At 46.9% G+C, this 20,419-nt stretch overlaps 3 protein-coding genes across 10 annotated transcripts in view; 1 reads left to right on the top strand and 2 right to left on the bottom strand.

The window, feature by feature from the left end:
- The window catches only part of hspa13 (heat shock protein 70 family, member 13), a 108,273-nt gene that overhangs the window by 28,441 nt on the left and 59,413 nt on the right, over window positions 1-20,419 (top strand). The window lies entirely within an intron of this gene.
- On the bottom strand, window positions 1,796-5,267 carry si:ch211-151h10.2 (uncharacterized protein LOC567699 homolog). 4 transcript variants are annotated; one of them, XM_052078522.1, is made up of 8 exons: window positions 4,931-5,150; window positions 3,690-4,019; window positions 3,179-3,308; window positions 3,014-3,120; window positions 2,734-2,914; window positions 2,488-2,571; window positions 2,327-2,425; window positions 1,796-2,236 (listed from the first exon to the last, which is right to left on the bottom strand). In XM_052078522.1, the coding sequence occupies exons 1-8, from the start codon at window positions 5,032-5,034 to the stop codon at window positions 1,955-1,957; spliced, it is 1,317 nt and encodes a 438-aa protein (XP_051934482.1). In that variant the 5' UTR covers window positions 5,035-5,150; the 3' UTR covers window positions 1,796-1,954. The 4 variants fall into 4 exon arrangements, with proteins under 4 accessions (XP_051934482.1, XP_051934483.1, XP_051934484.1 ...); XM_052078523.1 differs by having other exon boundaries at window positions 2,010-2,236; window positions 2,374-2,425; window positions 2,488-2,623; window positions 2,722-2,914; window positions 4,931-5,267; XM_052078524.1 differs by having other exon boundaries at window positions 2,010-2,236; window positions 2,374-2,425; window positions 2,488-2,623; window positions 4,931-5,266.
- Window positions 5,701-20,415, bottom strand: prdm10 (PR domain containing 10). Of its 5 annotated transcripts, none has more exons than XM_052078368.1 (23): window positions 20,359-20,415; window positions 17,945-18,065; window positions 17,541-17,714; window positions 16,955-17,014; window positions 16,765-16,869; window positions 16,354-16,525; window positions 15,611-15,852; window positions 14,431-14,631; window positions 14,271-14,343; window positions 13,607-13,724; window positions 13,387-13,507; window positions 12,991-13,242; window positions 11,369-11,713; window positions 10,333-10,488; window positions 9,949-10,128; window positions 9,763-9,873; window positions 9,365-9,565; window positions 8,408-8,551; window positions 7,938-8,108; window positions 7,442-7,579; window positions 6,975-7,197; window positions 6,506-6,606; window positions 5,701-5,973 (listed from the first exon to the last, which is right to left on the bottom strand). In XM_052078368.1, the coding sequence occupies exons 2-23, from the start codon at window positions 18,014-18,016 to the stop codon at window positions 5,803-5,805; spliced, it is 3,531 nt and encodes a 1,176-aa protein (XP_051934328.1). In that variant the 5' UTR covers window positions 18,017-18,065; window positions 20,359-20,415; the 3' UTR covers window positions 5,701-5,802. The 5 variants fall into 5 exon arrangements, with proteins under 5 accessions (XP_051934328.1, XP_051934327.1, XP_051934331.1 ...); XM_052078367.1 differs by having other exon boundaries at window positions 19,616-20,362; XM_052078371.1 differs by having other exon boundaries at window positions 6,506-6,603; window positions 19,616-20,362.

The raw sequence follows: 20,419 nt of genomic DNA, 5'->3' as shown, positions 1-20,419 counted from the left end.
AGCATAAATATCAGAAGGTTAAAGAAGCCATCAGGGATATTTAAAACAAACAGGTGCCATCTTTCCAAATTAAAAAAAAGTGGCCACTACACGATAAGTAGCCTAGCTTAGCTTAGAAGTTCAGTGTAAAATTAAAGTACGTAAATGAGAAGAAATAAAGAAATTAATTTGGGGGGCTGAATGTGTTTTGTTGTTGGTGAAAATATGTTTGGGATCAACAGAAAAAAAATATTCATTGAGACATGCAAAAAAAAAATTTTCTGTGGTTTTTTTTTTCTCCCAAAATGTACATGCTTTTCAGTGACTAGCAATAAAACCATCCTGGCCCTGTCCAATGTTCTGCCGTCTACTGGCACTTCCAATCCGCGCTATAACATCCCTTTCATCCCAAATCCCCTGAAGCCAAAACACAACCCAACAACCCTGACACTACCACCGCCCACCAAACATGTCCAACATGGATGTAGTCAAATGGCATCTGTGTTTACTTACAAACGACTTTTCTTCAAGCTTGACAAGGAGTTCGGCAAACCTTCAGCGACGTAACTGAATTCAAAGGATCAAAGACGTTCAGGTCAAGAGGGCCGCACCGTTTCGAATAATAAAAACACTTCCGGCGTTGACATGTAATTTGGCGGACATGTCTATCATAACCGGACGCACAAACAAGTCTCAAGGACTGGTGCCTGAAATGAACAGGAAGTTGGCCATTTTGGTTTGAAGCAACTATTTCGGGGCAATTCCAGGCCTTATGCTTCTAATAAAGTTAGAAAGAAAATCAACCTCTAACAACAGTTTCACTGATCATCATGAAATTGGGCGGATATGTGTAACATTAAAGGGACCACAAAAAATAAAATAAAAATAAATAAATACAACTCTTTAGGACTCATGCCTGAAACTGAAAAGAAAGTCAGCCATTTTGGTTTGAAGCAGCCATTTTGGACAAATTCCAGACCTCATTCTTTTTGTCAGGAAGTTAGGGGGGGAAGAAATTGCCCCCGACATCACTTGTAATCAATACGAAATTACCTAATGTATGTTACAAAAGGACGCACAAAAACATCTCAAGGACCCATGCCCGAAATTAAACATGTCTGCTAATGGTTTCAAGCAGCCATATTAGGTGAATTCAGCAGTTCCGACTTGAACAAACTCCTACAAAATAATTCACCAAAATGAAGCCCAACCGTGAGCAGAAATCCGAAACAGATGTCACACCAAATCGCAAAGCCTTTTTATCCGACGTTGAATAAAAGTTGAACCTAACAAAATTTTGAAGATTTGCCATGAAAAAGGAAGTACCGGTACATGCATCACTGCTTGTAGCTCTTCTAAAATATATTTTTTCCCAAGTATCTCTCACTTCTGCTCCCGTCGGCATGCTCAATTTGTACAGAGAAGTACAGTATAGTGGGTAAATAATTGGAAATCGGGCGGCCCGGTAGACCAGTGGTTAGCACGTCGGCTTCACAGTGCAGAGGTACCGGGTTCGATTTCAGCTCCGGCCTCCCTGTGTGGAGTTTGCATGTTCTCCCCGGGCCTGCGTGGGTTTTCTCCGGGTGCTCCGGTTTCCTCCCACATTCCAAAACATGCGTGGCAGGCTGATTGAACACTCTAAATTGTCCCTAGGTGTGAGTGTGAGTGCGAATGGTTGTTCGTTTCTGTGTGCCCTGCGATTGGCTGGCAACCGATTCAGGGTGTCCCCCGCCTACTGCCCGAAGACAGCTGGGATAGGCTCCAGCACCCCCACGGCCCTAGTGAGGATCAAGCGGTACGGAAGATGAATGAATGATTGGAAATCAGAGTTTTTTTATGGCACGGCAGAATAATACTGTGACGCTCCCTCGTGTCACTCCGTTCACATTCACATTGATGGCTATGGATAAATCTTCAAAGAGGCCAACATGTGTTTTTGTTTGTTTTGTTTTTCAAATATTTCACAGCCTTCTTTCTAATGTCCGATCACTTCTTTCTTCTTTCTTCCAGAGAAGCGTTCAAAAGTCGATGACAACTGCTGCGCCGTCCTCTCACACAAGGAGAGGCGACTGTCCGACTCGCCGTCTGAATCGGGTTGCTCCGAGGAAACTTCACTGGAGAGTCCGCCGTTCAGGTCCGGCGAGGAGGCTCCGCTGGCGTGTTCCGCTTCCTTATCTCTTGCTAGTCCCTCCAGGTGGGCCTGGAAGGTGGCGGTCTGCTGTTCCAGGGACAGAAAACTCTCCTGCACCTTATCAAACTGTGATACAAGAAAACCCTTTCTCGGTAAAGAATGAAGTGCGGCAGCTGGCATAGATTGATAAACATTTCGTTTGCTCCATTTTTCTACCCGCTCCATGTTGGACTGAAGCAGCAATTCCGGCCACACTGACTCACTATTGCAGCCTCTGAGTGTGTTGCCTGCATGGTTGTGACTCCACATCAACTCCTAGAAGAAGGAAAACGTGAGCAGAAGACGGAGTTCCTCAGGGCTAAGGACATGACGTTTACCTGAAGGAGCTGTGTGTTGTCTTTCAGGAGAGTTTGGCAGTCGTCTCGTTGCTTCCCGTGGTGGCTCAAGACTGCAAATAAGGTCTTTGCAGATACATGAAATTTCAAGGTTAGGCTTCATTAGCTGGATGTCACCCTAATCCAATCATAACAGGAGACATGAAAAAGTCTCAAAAACTCGAGTCATCCAGACGACATCCTGAACTGGTTTCCAGTCAGTCACAGTGGACATACACATGCATTAACCTCGGCATTCCGGTGAGCCGAGGCCAAGTCTGCCCGGTCTTGATCGCCCTCTCTCGTGAGCGTGACTCCAGTGTGCAGCTCCTCCAGTCTGCCCCAGCGGAGCTCCACGCCCTCCTCCAGCTCCTTTACAGCGGCCTCAAACTTGGCCTGGATCCGGAGCAACGTCCTCAGTGAGCTGCTCCTACACATGGAGATAAAATTCTTGACTGACGAGCACCCATGGCATTTTATCACATCTAATTCCATACTTTCCATATCCGTGAAGGAAGCCTCCACTTACCTTTTCCGTAGGTAGCTTCGAATGAACGTCACTTTTTCAGTCAGCAAGCAGTCCTCCTCCTTGGACTGCGACCCCGGGTGAACACTATCAAGTGTGTGAGACACGGACTGCAACGAGGAGAATGAATGAAGCCCTGATATGTCACCTGAGAAAATAAAGACTCACCTCCAGTGTGGAAAGGAGATCCTGCACATGAAGGGCGCTCGGGTCCGCCAGGGGCTCCTGGAGGATGCTCACTAGCAGGCTGTCGGCCAAGGCAAGACCCAGAGGACTAGGGACACTTGAACTTGTTGACCTGAAGACATCAAGTCACAACATTTGGTATTGGGAATCCCGACATATTCACTACAACAAAAGGTAGATTACCGGTATATCTTTTTTGTGCTCTGGCAAAAACAGTAACAGTAAGGCATTCCTTGACCAACAGGGGGCGGTACACAACAGTCAATCACACTATCCCAAGAAGAGTTTCGCAACTTAGTGACTCAGTCAGCTGCGGTAGTATTGATGAGTAAACGTGTTTCATTTAGACCTTTTCCACCATCTTGTGGCACCTATAGGCAATTACAAACCCATTTAAGGAGTCATCTATTCACAGATTTTCACTCTTTAAAGCAGGACTGCATCTAGAACATTGTGCTGTATATATAAATCATTAAAAAAAATACTTCCTCACCGCTCAATGGCCTTCATCTTGCTTTGAATGGCAACTTCCTCTCGTAACACAGGAGCGGGTTCCTGTCTCGAGGTTGACCGCAAGTAGCGCAGCAGCACATAGACGCAGCCCCCCAGACTCCCCCACAACAGGCACAGCAGTGCCGCTCGCGAACACACATCTGCTAAGGAAAGTGGCGCCCCCGTGTGGCAAACAGACCACAATGCAGCTGCTGGGAGGAACGCGCAGCATCCTCTGCAGGATGATGAGCTCTTCCACCTTGTCTTTCTCCACATTTGTGTGTTTGATGAGGTCAGCGGTGTCTGAAGATCATGTGATGGTTGCTTTGAGCTGCACACATGCAAAACATCAAATTAAACATGGGGTGTACTGTAATGGGTGGCAAAATGGACAGAAAGGGACTTTAGCACATCGCTATCAATGGGTTAATAATAATGAGATAAACAGTTCATTAAATTATTATCACCACCGTTTTCAGCAGCATGTAGGGCTCGGTATTTGGCATGTGCAAGGTACCAAATACAATTTATAAATTGGAAAGGGGCAAAGCAATACAGAAGAGATTAGGACTTGACGGATTGAATCGGTTGGATATTAGCTCTCATAAAATTGACAATATTTGGTCGATTTTATACTCATGTTTTGTTTAAACTCACATTAACACGTTACAAAATAAGACAAAGATAATGACATTCAACCGCCCTCCCCCCCACATCAAAAAATAAAAAACGGCAAATGTTTCCCCCCTGTTGTAAAAGTGAAAAACTAGGGGACAAAGTGCTGTAAAATTGTCAAATATTCAGCCTGTAATTCTTTTGTTGTTGACAAAAACGAAGCTCGCTAAAAGGAGTTCACTATTTTGCAACTCCTAACCACCTCATTCCATTTACAAATGGACAGAGATAACCGGTGACTCACTATTTGGCAAGCGATAAGGACTGCATACCATTCATAACTCCTCCCAAAACAAATAATCAGGGGACCACTATTTGGCAAGGAAACCGACACGTTCAGAAATCTTTTCACCGTATTTATTCCAAACCAATCATTTGTTGATAGAGGATAGGCACTTTAAACTGAAACACTATATTGCCACAACCTAATTGTTCATTGATAAATGCAAATAGCTGTTCACAATACCTTGTACTTCAAATGGAATGTTCTTATCACCAGAGTTGACTGTTAAGACGTCTGCAGTTGCCACCTTTCTACGCCAAACAAGTTGAGTGACACAAACTCACCTGTGCGTCTTTTTCAAACACTTCTGGATAGGTTCTCCTCCCTCGCACCCCCCCGAGACCGGCCCGGTCCAAGGAAGTCCTCGGACCAGGACCCGAGCCCGCATGACCTCCGACACCGCCGAACGTCAGCTGAGGCATGTGCTGCCAGTTGACATGCTCTGTAAAAGTGGGGAAAAGAATTAGAGCAGCATGCCAATGCCGAGAGTCTTGACGATTTACCGGCCAAGCTGGTAGAACAGGTACTAACCGTGAGATTGATGGACATGCCCCACTTTTGAAAGTGATATACTACTGATGTACAGCAATACAAGAAATACAGTTCAAATGCACCCCCTATGGGCATGTATGATATTAATTGACAACAACAAATTATGATAGTTTTGTTTTTAAAGCATTTTATTTCATTAACAAAAATGTTTTTTCTATTGTAGGTTTTTTTTTCTGTACACTGTGAAAACAATTGCTATAAAGCCCAGATTTCCGCGCGATGGCTCAGGAAATACTGTTAATCTAACATTTTGGAACAAAACCATGACAACTGCGCCATTATATTGGAAGATTTTCATTTTCTGTCACAATTTTCATTCACAAATAAATGACTTTTCTGGTGACTTCAAACGCATAAAAAGCTTTTCTTTGCACTTAAGCAGGGCATGATGTTGGAAAAGCTGTAAATCGTTTTGAGACTTGGTCATTTGTTGACATCTAGCAGCATGTGGCACATGAACCAGATAACACTTGACAAACACATAAAACTGTGCTGGTCTTCATTTTGTCTTCTACTGTCAATTCAGCGAGTCTTCATCTGTAATTAGTCCGCGTGCTTCCAGTGGGAGTGGACTAGAAACGACGGGGTCAAAGTTCAGGAGGTTTTAGGGTTTGGTGATGTGGACCTCGCTGGCGCCGCTCCCATTGGTAGTGGTGGTGATGATGTACTGCGTGGTGGCTTGCTCCAAGTGTTCGCCAGGGTTTGGACCCGAGCTGACGGGACCCGAAGGTTTGGCGTCCAGCTCCGTCTGACCTTCAGAGATGACGTAGTGCGTCTGGAGGGACCACGAAGAGAATCACATCCATGTGCGTGTGTGTGTGCTTATTGTTCATCAGCATTCATGACACCCCATAAAATGGCGCACAGTGTGAACACAACACTGCGGCTGAAATGTAGGGGGGGATAAAAACTGTATGTAGTTGTGCAAAAAAAAAAAAAAGATTAATATAGATTTCTGTCTATGCCCGTTTCATGACCATTTTAAAAAAAAATAATCCTGTTGAACCACAGCAATGTCTGATGTTCATTCATGAATGTTCATTTCAATGTCATGCATTATGACAATTATTTATTTATCGTCTTTCATAACACGCTAAGCTTCCTCATGTCCCTCTTTTTTTTCATTTTGGTCATTTTGAGTATTTTACTGAAGTAAAAGTATGTTCTCGTATTTCATTACTGCTTAGGTATACAAGTAAACGGAACCTAATTGACAGGCTATGAGATCAGGACTGACTTCTGGTATCACAATCGCTTGCTATCTCTCAAGCAAAAGGATCTTTGGGCCGGGTTTGACGTGCACTCACCGTTTTCACCTGGTTGCTGTTGGCTCCAGTCACCGGCGTGGCGGTTTCAGCGATGACGTACTGGGCATGGGGCAGCGTCATCATTTGGATCTCGGAGGCTGCTTAAGTAGAAGTACATGTACTTGTGTAAAATAAAACGACAACAAAAAAAAGGTTGAAAAAAAAGCCTATTTACACCAAGTAACGAGTAGAAAATACAAATATCTGCTATCAAACGTAGGGTGCAAAAAAGATGTCAGATACGTAAGTACTCAAGTACAGCTACAGGTTATTGTTTGCACACCACCTGTTTTGTTTGTTTGTTTTTTTTTTTTGGGGGGGGGGGTTCTTTCAGATATCAGATAGAATTGTCCACTCCCCACGATGTACCGAAACAAGCAGGGCATCACTGAGGTCTACTAGAAGAGCTCGCAGATCATTGGTCACATGACAAGAAGTCCCGCTCATGTGCGCTACAGGCTGGACTCACGGTAGCCTCTGTAGTTCCAGTTTCCAGGTATGTAGGCATGCTGCACCGCTCCCTGCTGCTGCTGTTCCTGCTGCTCCTGCTGCTGTTGTTGTTGTTGCTGCTGAGGAGTACCACTGTCCTGAAGGCCTTGGTTCGGAGCCAGCGTCACAGGGGTCAGCTGGGGAGGACTTGGCTCCTGATTGGTCTGTTGGGAGTTGGGGCTCAGCGGCTGACCCGTCGTCACCTGGGCGAGACGTCAGAGACGCTAGCTCAAAAACAAGAAAGCCAGTGTTTCCCAGCCGTTATTGAGCAAAGGCAGATATGTGTCACGGGGAAATGCGCTACATTCCATTTAACATGGCTTTGATTATGACTGGCTAATCGTAAACGTAGAAACACGCCTGATTGATAAGAGGGTGGGCAGACTTTGTTGACCCAGTTGTTATTTTATTGAACACATTGTGATGCACCAAGGTGAGTGCTTCTACCTGAGTGACAACTTGCCCAGAGGCAGAGGGCTCGGTGACCTGGATGTGCTGCACCTGGATGGAGTGCTGGCTGTAGCCGTGCGGGTCGTGCAGTTGGCCCACGTCCACCGTCTGCTGCTGCGAGTGCGTGGAAGAAGCCTGGGGAAAAAAAAAAACACACAAACACGAGGAGCATGAGGTCCTTTCACGCGCTGCTAAATGATTTAAAGCAGGGATGGAATATAAAAAAAAATGTCATGGCTTGTGTACAAATGGTTGGGCTGAAAATGTGGAGCAAGTGCAGAATGTCTTCTTGAACCCTGTAAAAAAATGTTTTAAATAATTGACTGAAAAATCCCCCCCCCCAAAAAAAATTCTGGAGGGGGGGGGGGGGGGCTCCGTGCTAAGTGTAAAATTAATTTCCATTTCCAACACTCTACACTTCCCGCTAGGTTCAGCTTAGCTCCTCCCTGACATTCAAAGTTCCAAAAATAGACAAAAAAATGATGGTTCCTACCGGCGCCACCTGGACCACCTGCAGCTGAATGTGCTGCGGCTGGGACAGGGTGCTTCCAGCCTGCGACACGGGGATGTACTGGATCCTCTGGTAGTCTCCCTGTGGTGTTCTGTAGTCGGTAGTCAGCGTCTGGGAGAGCTCCGTCATGGCCTGCGTTAACAGGTCAGTGGTCTGCGGACAAAACATGTCGCCAGGCGGTCAATGCTTCAGGTGCTTTTAGTTGCGCTTTCCTAACTGACCTCAACACAAAGAAGGTCTTCTTCCTCTGTATTTTTTTTTAAACCCCTTCAGGGACAGCGGTTACTACAGTGGACATCTTATGTTGTTATCAGGTTACAAGGTGCATGAAATTGTGAATAAACGCAAGCAATAAATTCTTCAGTATGACAGTCAGCACACATCCAGGACTTGATGAGATGTGAATTGATGAGAAATTTACATTCTCCGACACCGCGAGGGCGATAACGTACCACAACAGCCTCTGCGGTGGCGCCGTCGGTGCTGATGACGGCAGGCGTGCTGCTGATGACGGCAGTTGCCAGGGGAGCTTGAATGGTGTTGGCCAGCTGAGCAAACTCGGGGTGCTTCTTCCGGATGTGCTGCACCATCTTGGTCTGAGAGAGAGAGAGAGAGAGAGAGAGAGAGAAAGAGAGAGAGAGAGAGAGAGAGAGACACACACACACACACAATTGAGTGCTACCTTGAGATATGAGCGAAAATATTCTTAATTCCCAAAAACGTACTGTGTAGTAAGAGAAGAAAAGGTATTCTTCTTCATTTGTGACTGTGGTGAACAATACTGCCTCCGGTGGCCAAAACAGGCGCACCAGAACGAGCGGCACACTGAATTGGATTGTAAATTAGGAAAAGGGCGGCCCGGTAGTCCAGTGGTTAGCACGTCGGCTTCACAGTGCAGAGGTACTGGGTTCGATACCAGCTCCGGCCTCCCTGTGTGGAGTTTGCATGTTCTCCCCGGGCCTGCGTGGGTTTTCTCCGGGTACTCAGGTTTCCTCCCACATTCCAAAAATATGCATGGCAGGCTGATTGAACACTCTAAATTGTCCCTAGGTGTGAGTGTGAGCGTGGATGGTTGTTTGTCTCTGTGTGCCCTGCGATTGGTTGGCAACCGATTCAGGGTGTCCCCCCCACCTACTGCCCGGAGACGGCTGGGATAGGCTCCAGCACGCCCCGTTTTAATTAATTAAAAGGCAGGCAGAGTGAGCAGTGGCTCACTTGCCCGAGAGAGAGAGTGAGAGAGAGAGAGCGGCTATGCCTGTCACTATGTGTTGTATTTTCATCATTTGCAGATCAATCAAGCAAAATCGATTCCCAATCGCTACTTACTCGCCAACATGACTCTAACGCGAGGAGGTGAATGTGCAAATAGCGAGCCGCGCGTGTATGACTCGGATCCTTCACTCGCTCACCTTGCTGCTGTACTGCTTGGCACAGTGCGGGCAGCAGACGGGCGCGAAGGCGATGGTGCCGGCCAGCTGCGTGTGCGTGGTCAGCATGGGGTCGGGCTCGCCGGGAGCGGCCGGACGCAGCTTGCGGATGCTGGGCGGCAGCTCCGCCCCCGGGTGGTTCTTCAGGATATGCGACTTCCTCTTGCTGGCGCTCTTGTATACCTGATGCACAGAGGAGACGATGATGATGATGATAATGATAGCGCTGTTTGCATAGCAGCTTGAAAAGCATATTTTGGGGCCGTTGGGGCCGTTCCACTGAATTAGCGACGCGACATTGGGTGTCGAAAGGCTCCCGGAAGCTACGTGAGGACAAGAGCAAGAGAAAACAGACGGAAGAAGCGTGCTCGTCCGGCCACCTTGTCACAATACTGGCAGAAGTAGTCCCTGTTGGGCTTGATGATGGGCAGCGTCAACTCGGGGACGTCGTTCACACGCATCTCAGGGTGCCGCTTGGACAAATGATTGACCTGCGACGACAAATCGGCGACATTTATGCCGACTCCCGTCTCGTTGACACGTGACGGCGAGCTTTCCGTGCTCACCAGCATCCCTCTGCGCCGGAATCCCATCATGCACAGTCTGCATTTGAACATGAAGCTCTCAAAGTCGGTGGTGGGCGTCTTCATTTTGTGGCTTTTGGAGCGCTGGATGCGTTCGGCTTTCTTGGCCTCCCGTTCGGGATTGTGCATTCGCTGCATGTGCTCGCGCAGCTTATCTTTCCTCTGGAGAAATACAACATTGTTTCGAGTCATACAGGGGGCTCTCAAATCTTTTCTTCCATTTTACTTTCGCTAACCAGTGGGGATATAACACCCCTTTTTATTATTATTTGAAATGATGCAACCAGAAATTTGTTGCAAATTATGCTATTGAAAACTACTGCAGACTGTAACGAAGGATTCAAACTTCCTGTACCCCGGTCTCACCTTGAACTGCTTGCCGCACGTGGAGCACAGGAAGTCCCTGCGATCGGAGTGGCGTAGCATGTGCAAGCGCAACTTGTCGGGGCGACAGAAAGCCTTGTCACAGTTGGGGCACTGGAAGATTTTCTCTGAATGGAAGCAGCGGATGTGCTTCTTCACCTGATGGGGGGGAAGTGAGGGGGGGGGGGGAATGGGAAAAACCTCAAAACAAGACTCGCTAGAAATTACAGAGGTACCTTAATTTATATAATTTTTATGTTTATATATATTTTCTGCATTTTTAAAAACGTAATTATTCTTTTTTTTTTACATTTTATTTCACTAATCCTTTTCATTCATTCATCTTCCGAGCCGCTTGATCCTCACTAGGGTCGCGGGGGGTGCTGGAGCCTATCCCAGCTGTCTTCGGGGAGTAGGCAGGGGACACCCTGAATCGGTTGCCAGCCAATCGCAGGGCACACAAAGACGAACAACCATCCACGCTCACACTCACACCTAGGGACAATTTAGAGCGTTCAATCAGCCTGCCACGCGTGTTTTTGGAATGTGGGAGGAAACCGGAGCACCCGGAGAAAACCCACGCAGGCCCGGGGAGAACATGCAAACTCCACACAGGGAGGCCGGAGCTGGAATCGAACCCGGTACCTCTGCACTGTGAAGCCGACGTGCTAACCACTGGACTACCGGGCCGCCACATATTATATTTTATTTATATATTATTTATTTTGTACATTTTATTTCACTAATCATTTAAAGAATATAATAATTCAATAATTGCTTAATTGATAGAAATGAGAAAATGTATATTTATTTTTTCTTTTTTTGAAATATATAATGAGAATTAACAGAAATATAATAATAATAATAATATCAAAGTACCAGTAAATTTCTACACTTTTGCATTTGGTTAAACCACACGTAGCTTGCAACTAGTCTCTTGTCCTGCCTCATGCCAACATTTGAGACTCTTTTTGTGATTAAAGGATAGATGAATAAACGTGACCCGATACATCGAGTTGTCGCGCGTTGGAATGCCAACCTGGATGAAGTCGGGAAAGGTCTTCTTGCAGGACGGGCAGGTGAAGATGCCGTCGACGGCGTGCATCTCGATGTGGTCCCGGAGCGCGTCGAGCCTGTCGAAGGCCTCGGCGCAGAGCAGACACGCGTACGAGCGGTTCTCGGTGTGCACCAGCAGGTGGTCGTCCAGCGCCGTGTCCGTCACGAAGGTTTTGCTGCACAGGTGGCACGGGAAGACAAAGGTGTCGCGGCCGTGCACGCGCAGGTGCTGCTCCAGCTTGTCTTTGTCACGGAAGGCCTTGTCGCAGTGTTTGCACTTAAAGGGACGGAAGCTCTTGCGGATGAAGTGATGCTGCAGTGCCGCATTCTAAAAATACACATGGGGGGGAACACTGTTGAGGTTACCTTGTTAGCAAGTTACTTCAAACGTGAGTACATTTGGTTTAAAATATATTTTTGTTGAACATTGTTTTTTGTTTTTTTTTAAAGCCAGCGTTATCAATTTACGGTGAACGTCAATCCAAGTTACTAAACATGGCTCGGGTGCATTTTTTTTTTTTAAAGGTTAAACATATGGAAGGGGCGGCCCGGTAGTCCAGTGGTTAGCACGTGGGTTTCACAGTGCAGAGGTACCGGGTTCAAATCCAGCTCCGGCCTCCCTGTGTGGAGTTTGCATGTTCTCCCCGGGCCTGCGTGGGTTTTCTCCGGGTGCTCCGGTTTCCTCCCACATTCCAAAAACATGCGTGGCAGGCTGATTGAACACTCTAAATTGTCCCTAGGTGTGAGTGTGAGTGCGAGTGGTTGTTCGTCTGTGTGGGGCCCTGCGATTGGCTGGCAACCGATTCAGGGTGTCCCCCGCCTACTGCCCGGAGACAGCTGGGATAGGCTCCAGCGCCCCCCGCGACCCTAGTGAGGATCAAGCGGTTCGGAAGATGAATGAATGAATGAACATATGGAAATTCCGAAATCTAATTTTAGTTACATGATGACATGTTTTACATGCACTTTTTTATTTCACGTTCATATAATTATGTATATATAACATATAATTATGTTTTAAGGCCTTATTTTCATGTTAATTCAAGGTTAAAAATATAGTAAGATTTTTTTGTCTTCTTATGGATACATCTTCATCTTTAGGTTACACAAACACATGAAGTACATCTTGGACACAGGTCACACATTGATATATCTTAAGAGTTACAGATGAGATGGCATCATCCTGAGGCATGCAAAATAATATTATTTAAGCTGATGCCAAGCTAAAAATCAGCATCATTCCCTTACTTGGCACAAAGTTTTAATGCATGACATTTATCTAACTTGAAAATGACATCCTGTTTATCGAACACCTTCATTTGCTGGCAAATGGGAGAGCGACATACTGTTTTTAAAAAAAAAATCATGTTTGATGAGCGCCAATTGTAAAATAGTGAATCTATTTACATCACAATACCGAGGCAAGTCAGACGCTTTCTCAGCCTTCCGATTGGCTAAAACGCACATGGGGGGCAGGGGATGGGGTGTCCCGCCTACCTGTACATCCGTCTTTGAAAGTGGCCCGCATTGAGAAGAGAAAACACAGTGTTGAAAAGACAACACACACTCAAACACACCTTATCACAAAAAGTGTTTGCGTCTCACCCGCATCTTTTTCAGGCGTCGCACATCCGGAGTGGACAGCTGAGCGTCGGATTGGTCGTTCTGCGCGGGCTCCTCCATGGTTGCGGGCGCCGCGTCCACTCTGGGGGGCTGGGCGGCGGACGGCTCCGCCGCCGGGGACGCCGTTTGGCCATCTGCCTCGGCGTCCGTCTCGGACGCGGTCATCTCCACGCCGTTGTGAGGCGCCTCCGTCGGCTCGTCCAGTGGTTGCGCCTCAGCCAGCTCCAGCATCTCCTGAGAGAATGAAAAATCAAACAAAACGCGGTGGAACCTTCAAGGTCGTTCACAAAAATCGCTAAAACTCAAGTTAAAAAAAAAAAAAGTCACATATATTGATATTCACACATGTCTGATGGTCGTGAAACACGAGTTACCGACCGTCATCTTTTCCGTTTCATCTTCAACTGGCGTATCCAAACGTATGAATTTTGGCGGCCGCCCCGGTCTCCTCCCCGTCCCGAATCGCTTCCTGCCTCTGGCTCGGCCACGCCCTCTGGACCTGGAGGTGGACGACGACAAGGAAGAGCGGCGGCGAGGGGGACGGACGTGATATTTGGGATCAAAAGCCTCGGGGCCGCAAAATGAAGGCGAATGGTACCTGCTAACAGAGTAGATCATGTTGTCGTGCAGGTTGAGGTGCTGCTGGAGTTGTTCTGAGCTCACGAAGCGGCGGCTGCACTCGTAGCACGGCCAGTTCTTCTCTTGCTCCCGCAGAACTGAAGGAAGCACGGAATCAGCAAAGAGCGCTGCGCTGCGCGGAAGTGCGATAAGCACGAGGGCTCAACGATTTTGAAATATAATCCGGTCGCAAGTATTTTTGGCAATTGTGATTTGCGATGTGAAAACTGCATTCTACTCCGTCGCAAAGTCTTGACTTGAATTTGGTTAATTGTTCAGTGCTAACTGACACGACCCGGGAAAAAAAAGGTTTGTAATTGCTCATACAGGCCACAAGATGGCGACAAGGCAGTTCTGATGTCTAAATGAGACTTCTCAACTGACCTCGGCACAGAAATAAAAACATCTTTCAGACCATTGCACTGTTTTTGTGCCGATGTTGGGTCAGGACCAACAATCGAAAATATTAACCGAGTGCAGCCACTGAAAACAAGTGCCCTGACAGACGAACAAGGAAGTGGCAGTAAAATAAAACAAAATATGTCCTATTCAATTTTTATGGGCAACTTAAGAGTTTTCAATGAACATAACAGGCGTCGTTTTTGTACTGTGCTAGGAAATCCACACAAGATGATGACGCTCACCTTTTCTCTCTTCTTCTGTGACACTGTGAAGCTTCTGATTGACAAACTCTGCGTACGAGGCTGCATACCACACCTGCAAAAGGATGACAAGCATGCGTAAATAACGTTCAAACTATCGGCCCTGGAGTTGATTTCATCCATGATATCGCCCGGCGTCCACCTTGAGCTCCTGCTTGGGCTCGATGTTCTTGATGGTGGTGTAGAAGATCTCGGCACCATATTGGTACGCCACCAGGTTTTGCTCCAGGTGGTTCTGGGCGGGCCGCACGAACATCATCCAGTTGCAGTTGTCCTCATCAGACAGGTCCAGCCACGTGTCCTCGGATTTCGCACTGTCTTTCTGGGTGTCCAGCACGCAAAGCTGTGGCCGCGACGGTACGACATCATTACCATATATGTATCAACTGAATGTTAGCGAACAACAATGTATTTATTTTTTTGCCATTAGAGGAAATAAAAGTGTTCTGCGATTGGCTGGTAACAAATTCCGGGCGTATCCCGTCTACTGCCAAAAGACGGCCGGGTTAGGCTCCAGCAACGCCCGCAACCCTCTTAAGCAGGCATGTCCAAAGTCCGGCCCGCGGATTTGAATTTCATCCGGCCCTCGGCCCCTGTCATAAAATCAGTGCCGTCTGGCCCGCAGGTTGGGCGCAATGGAACACGTGTTGCATTGACTAAGGTCTCGTAGACTGGTGAGTGATGTTTCATAGAGTACTGCTTCCCTCTAGTGGCTAAATGAGTAATAGCATTCACTAAATGAGTAATAGCATTTAGACACTAGGGGGCATCACTCACGAGTTAACAAGACATCACTCCGTGTTTATATTGACTGATATGTCATATTTCAAATGATCCTCGCAGTTGTGGATATGTGTATTGCTTGTTCATTTCCCTGTTGTTCGAGTCAAAGGTTTTGTGACTATTGAAAAGTCATGGTGATACATTTTATGTTTTAAATCAATCAATTTGCACTCGGGAAACTTCTGTTTAAGAAAAAGTCAAGTGAATAAGCAGTTGCATGTGATATACCAGTTTCAAATGAACCAAAAGAAATTCTTAAGATTGTTGAAATTAAAATAAAAATGGAAATGTGAAACAGACTGGCATACTAAAATTTGTTGAACAATATTGTTGTTCAATGTAAAGAATGTCAGCCAAGGTTGGCCCCCCGACATTTTACCACATAAAATCTGGCCCCCTTGGTAAAAAGTTTGGACACCCCTGCTCTTAAGAATAAATAAGTGGTTCAGATAATGGATGGAGGATGGATGACGACGGCAACCGTTTCGGTGACGGAACTTTACATGATGGAAAATTTGTCTTAGGGTGTGTGGGCTCACTTTCAGGTGAATGTAGTTGTCCTGCAGCTCGCTCTGGGGTACCAGGGGGCCATCCACCGGGCCAAACTGGGTGCGCTTGGGGATGCGCCTCTTGGAGAAGACCCCGCCGAGGAAGCGGTCGATGTAGAGGACCTGAGGGAGACTGGCGCGGGCCCGGGACATCACTGGCCGGTTGGGGATAGGGTGAAGGGGCCCATGGTTCAGACACTCCGAGGGGTTGGTGTTGTTGCACTCCTCACACCCTGAGGGGGGGGGGGTGTTATAACAGTGTTATAATCTGTGGCATGGCTCACTGCCTAATAATAATAATTGGCTAATTAAATTATAAATAATAAAATTGAAAATAGGGGCGGCCCGGTAGTCCAGTGGTTAGCACGTCGGCTTCACAGTGCAGAGTAACCGGGTTCGATTCCAGCTCCGGCCTCCCTGTGTGGAGTTCGCATGATCTCCCCGGGCCTGCGTGGGTTTTCTCCGGGTGCTCCGGTTTCCTCCCACATTCCAAAAATATGCATGGCAGGCTAATTGAACACTCTAAATTGTCCCTAGGTGTGAGTGTGAGTGCGAATGGTTGTTCGTTTCCGTGTGCCCTGCGATTGGCTGGCAACCAATTCAGGGTGTCCCCCGCTTACTGCCCGGAGACGGCTGGCATGGGCTCCAGCACCCCCCGCGACCCTAGTGAGGATCAAGCGGTACGGAAGATGAATGAATGAATGAAAATTGAAAATACAGAATCCAGGACGCACAGAGGTGGTGCGGGTTGAAGCGCTGACGGGGCTCCCAGTCGTCTATGTCGGAATCCTCGTCGTCGTTGTCTTCGTCAGACTCGTCCGTGGTATCCATGGCCCCGAGTGGGCTGGATGGGGGGTCGGCCATGTCGGCCAGAGAGGCTAGAGAGTTGGATACTGACAGTTGCTCCTGTGTGACAAGGCCGAATCCAAAATGCTGTTGTCAAGACCGACGTCTAGAATTTATATCACTCAATGTCAGTCACTCTTTGACCTGTATATGAAAATTAGCAATATCTATACTTAATACCTAATTTAGAATGTCATTCTTTTTTTATAAAGTGCATCAAGACACAGCATTGTTCCCCTGCATCTCAGTGATCAAAAAAAAAAAGAAAGAACTTTATGATATAAAAAGTGAGCCCTCACCTGGGAGGCCGGTTCCAGGGTGGCCTGCGGTGCATCGGCCACATTGCTGAGGACGTGTAGACTGGCGGCGTTCATGTTCTGGCCACTTGGCAGCAACACCGCCACCTTGGGACGGACAGAGGTTTACTTTAAGATTGCGCTGAAACTCGGAAAAAAAAAAAAAATTGAATGACAATCCATCCGCATGCACCTGCTGAGTCGTGCCGTCTTGCTGGATATACGCAACTTGAGGTTGATCTGCAAACACGGCCTAGGAGGAAAATCATGGTTCACATAGTTCATTGCACGTTTTCTTTTACGACAAGAATCATTCATTCATTCATTCATTCATTTTCCGTACCGCTTGATCCTCACGCTTGGTCGCGGGGGGTGCTGGAGCCTATCCCAGCTGTCTCCGGGCAGTAGGCGGGGGACACCCTGAATCGGTTGCCAGCCAATCACAGGGCACACAGAGACGAACAACCATCCGCGCTCACACTCACACCTAGGGACAATTTAGAGTGTTCAATCAGCCTGCCACGCATGTTTTTGGAATGTGGGAGGAAACCGGAGCACCCGGAGAAAACCCACGCAGGCCCGGGGAGAACATGCAAACTCCACACAGGGAGGCCGGAGCTGGAATCGAACCCGGTACCTCTGCACTGTGAAGCCGACGTGCTAACCACTGGACTACCGGGCCGCCCGACAAGAATCATTTACAGAAAATTATTTTGCGATCCGAGGACCCCGGTTTGAGAGCCACTGATCTAGACAAAAAAAAACAAGCCGATCTTTACCTGGGTTCCATCCGCGGGGTGAATGTAGACCAGCGTGTGCTCGGCCGACTCCACCGAGGTGTACGAGCTGCCGTCGGCCGTGTAGACCACCTGTTGCTGCTGTCCGCGCTCTGCCTGATCGCCACCGTCTCCGCTGTACACTATCTGGGCCACTGCGCCACCTTCGAAATGAACCTGCAACATAAACCAAACCGAGACAACCACCATAATATATCATTACTCAAATTCAAATTTGACTGCAGAACGTGACTGCATGGCGGAGTGCAATTATGTTTGATTATTTTAAGAAGTTATTCTGAGTAAATCACGAGCCTTAAAGACAAACTATTTTGGAGGTCAAGTAACTATGTGCGTTTTAGATTCAACCATACCTTATTTAAACAGTTTTCTGTGATTCTTCTTACCTGTGTGGCCTCAGTTGAATCCGTGTTCGTGGACTCAGGCCACGCTGTGGCAGGTTCTGGCTTTGTTTCCATGGCAACACAGCTCTCCGGCCTCGAGGTGGTCGGCGGTCACCGCAGTATGCTTGAAATGACCAAAGGCACTTTTATTGTCAATGAATGGCCCAAATACAACAACAATGGGGTCCAACTACAAGTTTTTGTTTTCAAAACTAAACAAGACTAAACTATGTAGTGAATATCGAATAGCTTCGTGTTCAACTAACGAGCCCCAGAGTTCATACTAAGTGAATTTGTGACGATGAAACGAGATAATTTCCATTGGATATACCAAACCATGCCATGAATAATTGAAATCTCTTAAAAATTTGTACTGTACTGTAATTGCCTATTGATGCTGCAAGATGGTGGTAAATGACACCAATTTTTAATTTGCCTTTTTTTATTCATTCATTCATTCATCTTCCTAACCGCTTGATCCTCACTAGGGTCGCGGGGGGTGCTGGAGCCTATCCCAGCCGTCTTCGGGCAGTAGGCGGGGGACACCCTGAATCGGTTGCCAGCCAATCGCAGGGCACACAGAGACGAACAACCATCCACGCTCACAATCACACCTAGGGACAATTTAGAGCGTCCAATCAGCCTGCCACGCATGTTTTTGGAATGTGGGAGGAAACCGGAGCACCCGGAGAAAACCCACGCAGACCCGGGGAGAACATGCAAACTCCACACAGGGAGGCCGGAGGTGGAATCGAACCCGGTACCTCTGCACTGTGAAGCCGACGCGCTAACCACTGGACTACCGGGCCGCCTGCCTTTTTTTTATTTGCTTCAAATTTGGAAGAATGTAAAATTTGCATCACAATTATTTGCTACACTGTGCTAGTCGATCATTCCCCCAGCGCCGCCCCCCCCCCCCCCCAAAAAAATAGCTCAGTTCAAAACATTACAAGTCGGGCCTGAACAATACGTGTGTTTTGACTCTGCTGATTCCAATTCTGATATTTGGCAGAATAAAATTACGTTAACCGATTACGCTGCTCATTCATTTTTAAAAATACATGGAATGAATTAGCAAATTGCTTTTGGTCAAGTAACGCCTACCACAATACAGATATGAATTACAACCACAGCATTTGACTGCTTTCTCCTATAATATTTTTCTAACTTTACAATCGCGAACAAAGGAAAAATTGGCCCATTTGTTGGAGCAGAAAGTTTGAAAGTGATCTTATATGTGTAATGTCTTATTGTAAAAATAATAATAAATAGATTTGTAATGTCGGCCGACATTTTCCGATTTTACAGGAGCATCTAATTAATCGACTGGGCCCCTGATTTAAGTTTCTAAGGTGGCGAAAATGTAGACAAGTTCAAGGGGAATTAATACTTTTTCAAGACGCCATATGTCTTTGCAGAATACAGTTAGATCTTGCACTAGATACGATCATATTGTCCAAATGTAACCATAAAGTGTCAAATAGGGTCTTGTACAGCTAGTTGACATAAGCGTAAAATATAGAAAATCCAAATCAATGTACAGTAAAAAGGGGTTATGATTTTTTATATAGATAAATACATTGCATTTTAAGAACAAAATAGCTTGAATACAAACATAGAGGGCAAGTCAAGTATGTACAGTATTTTGGGGATATACACTAGTTGTCAACACACCAAAAGCAAGCGGCAGCGTGCTCCATCATACACACGCAGTGTTCACTCTGCACACTCGAAGCGGGGGTAAAGCACACTAATGTCGGCTAAGGTTTGCCGGAGAGGCCGTCGTGGGAACCTGTGCCCCAATGCAAACGCGTGTGGGAACAACTGCGACTCTGCGTGAGGATAAAAATACGACGTCGTTGCCAAATTTAACAATTAAACTAACCTAATCGATGAACGAGGTTTACCCCCCGCTTTAACCCCACAGGTTGTCGGTCCCAACCGGACCATACCACAAATTTGAACGCAGTACAATTGCACGCGTTCGGTGTTAGCATTTCGGCCTTTTAGTGCCACTGGAAGGCCGACATGTGGGGAACGGATGGCATCTCGTTCTCCGCGTCGTCGACTACACTCTGGCATTGTTAACCAGACGTGACATAAAGCAGTATATAAATGCATTTTTTCATTCGACCCACCCGTCCCCCATGCTAGTTTGTCGAGCCCAGCCCTTCAAGGCGAGTGCAGAACAAGGAAGACGGGCTCCATTTTGGGTGGGACTACCAGCGTCCGAGGACATGGACGAAGAGCCGACTAGCGACAAAAATCATCTTCTTTAACGGCGCTTTCGCTCCCGAAAACAAACGAACATTTACTAATGGTAACCTAAAGGCTACTTGCGATTCGAGCGGCGCTTCTCGGTGTTGGGAATGCCTCTTTTTAAGACGTTTTATGGAAAACAGACAAGCTGTTCTTACCTCAGAATGGTAGCTGCAGCGATGGCCGTATTGCATATATTAACATAATCTGCCCGGCAAC

This window comes from Hippocampus zosterae, chromosome 10 (genome assembly GCF_025434085.1).
Source record: "Hippocampus zosterae strain Florida chromosome 10, ASM2543408v3, whole genome shotgun sequence".
Classification (NCBI taxonomy): Eukaryota; Metazoa; Chordata; class Actinopteri; order Syngnathiformes; family Syngnathidae; genus Hippocampus; species Hippocampus zosterae.
This window is presented reverse-complemented; position numbering and strand designations above follow the sequence as displayed.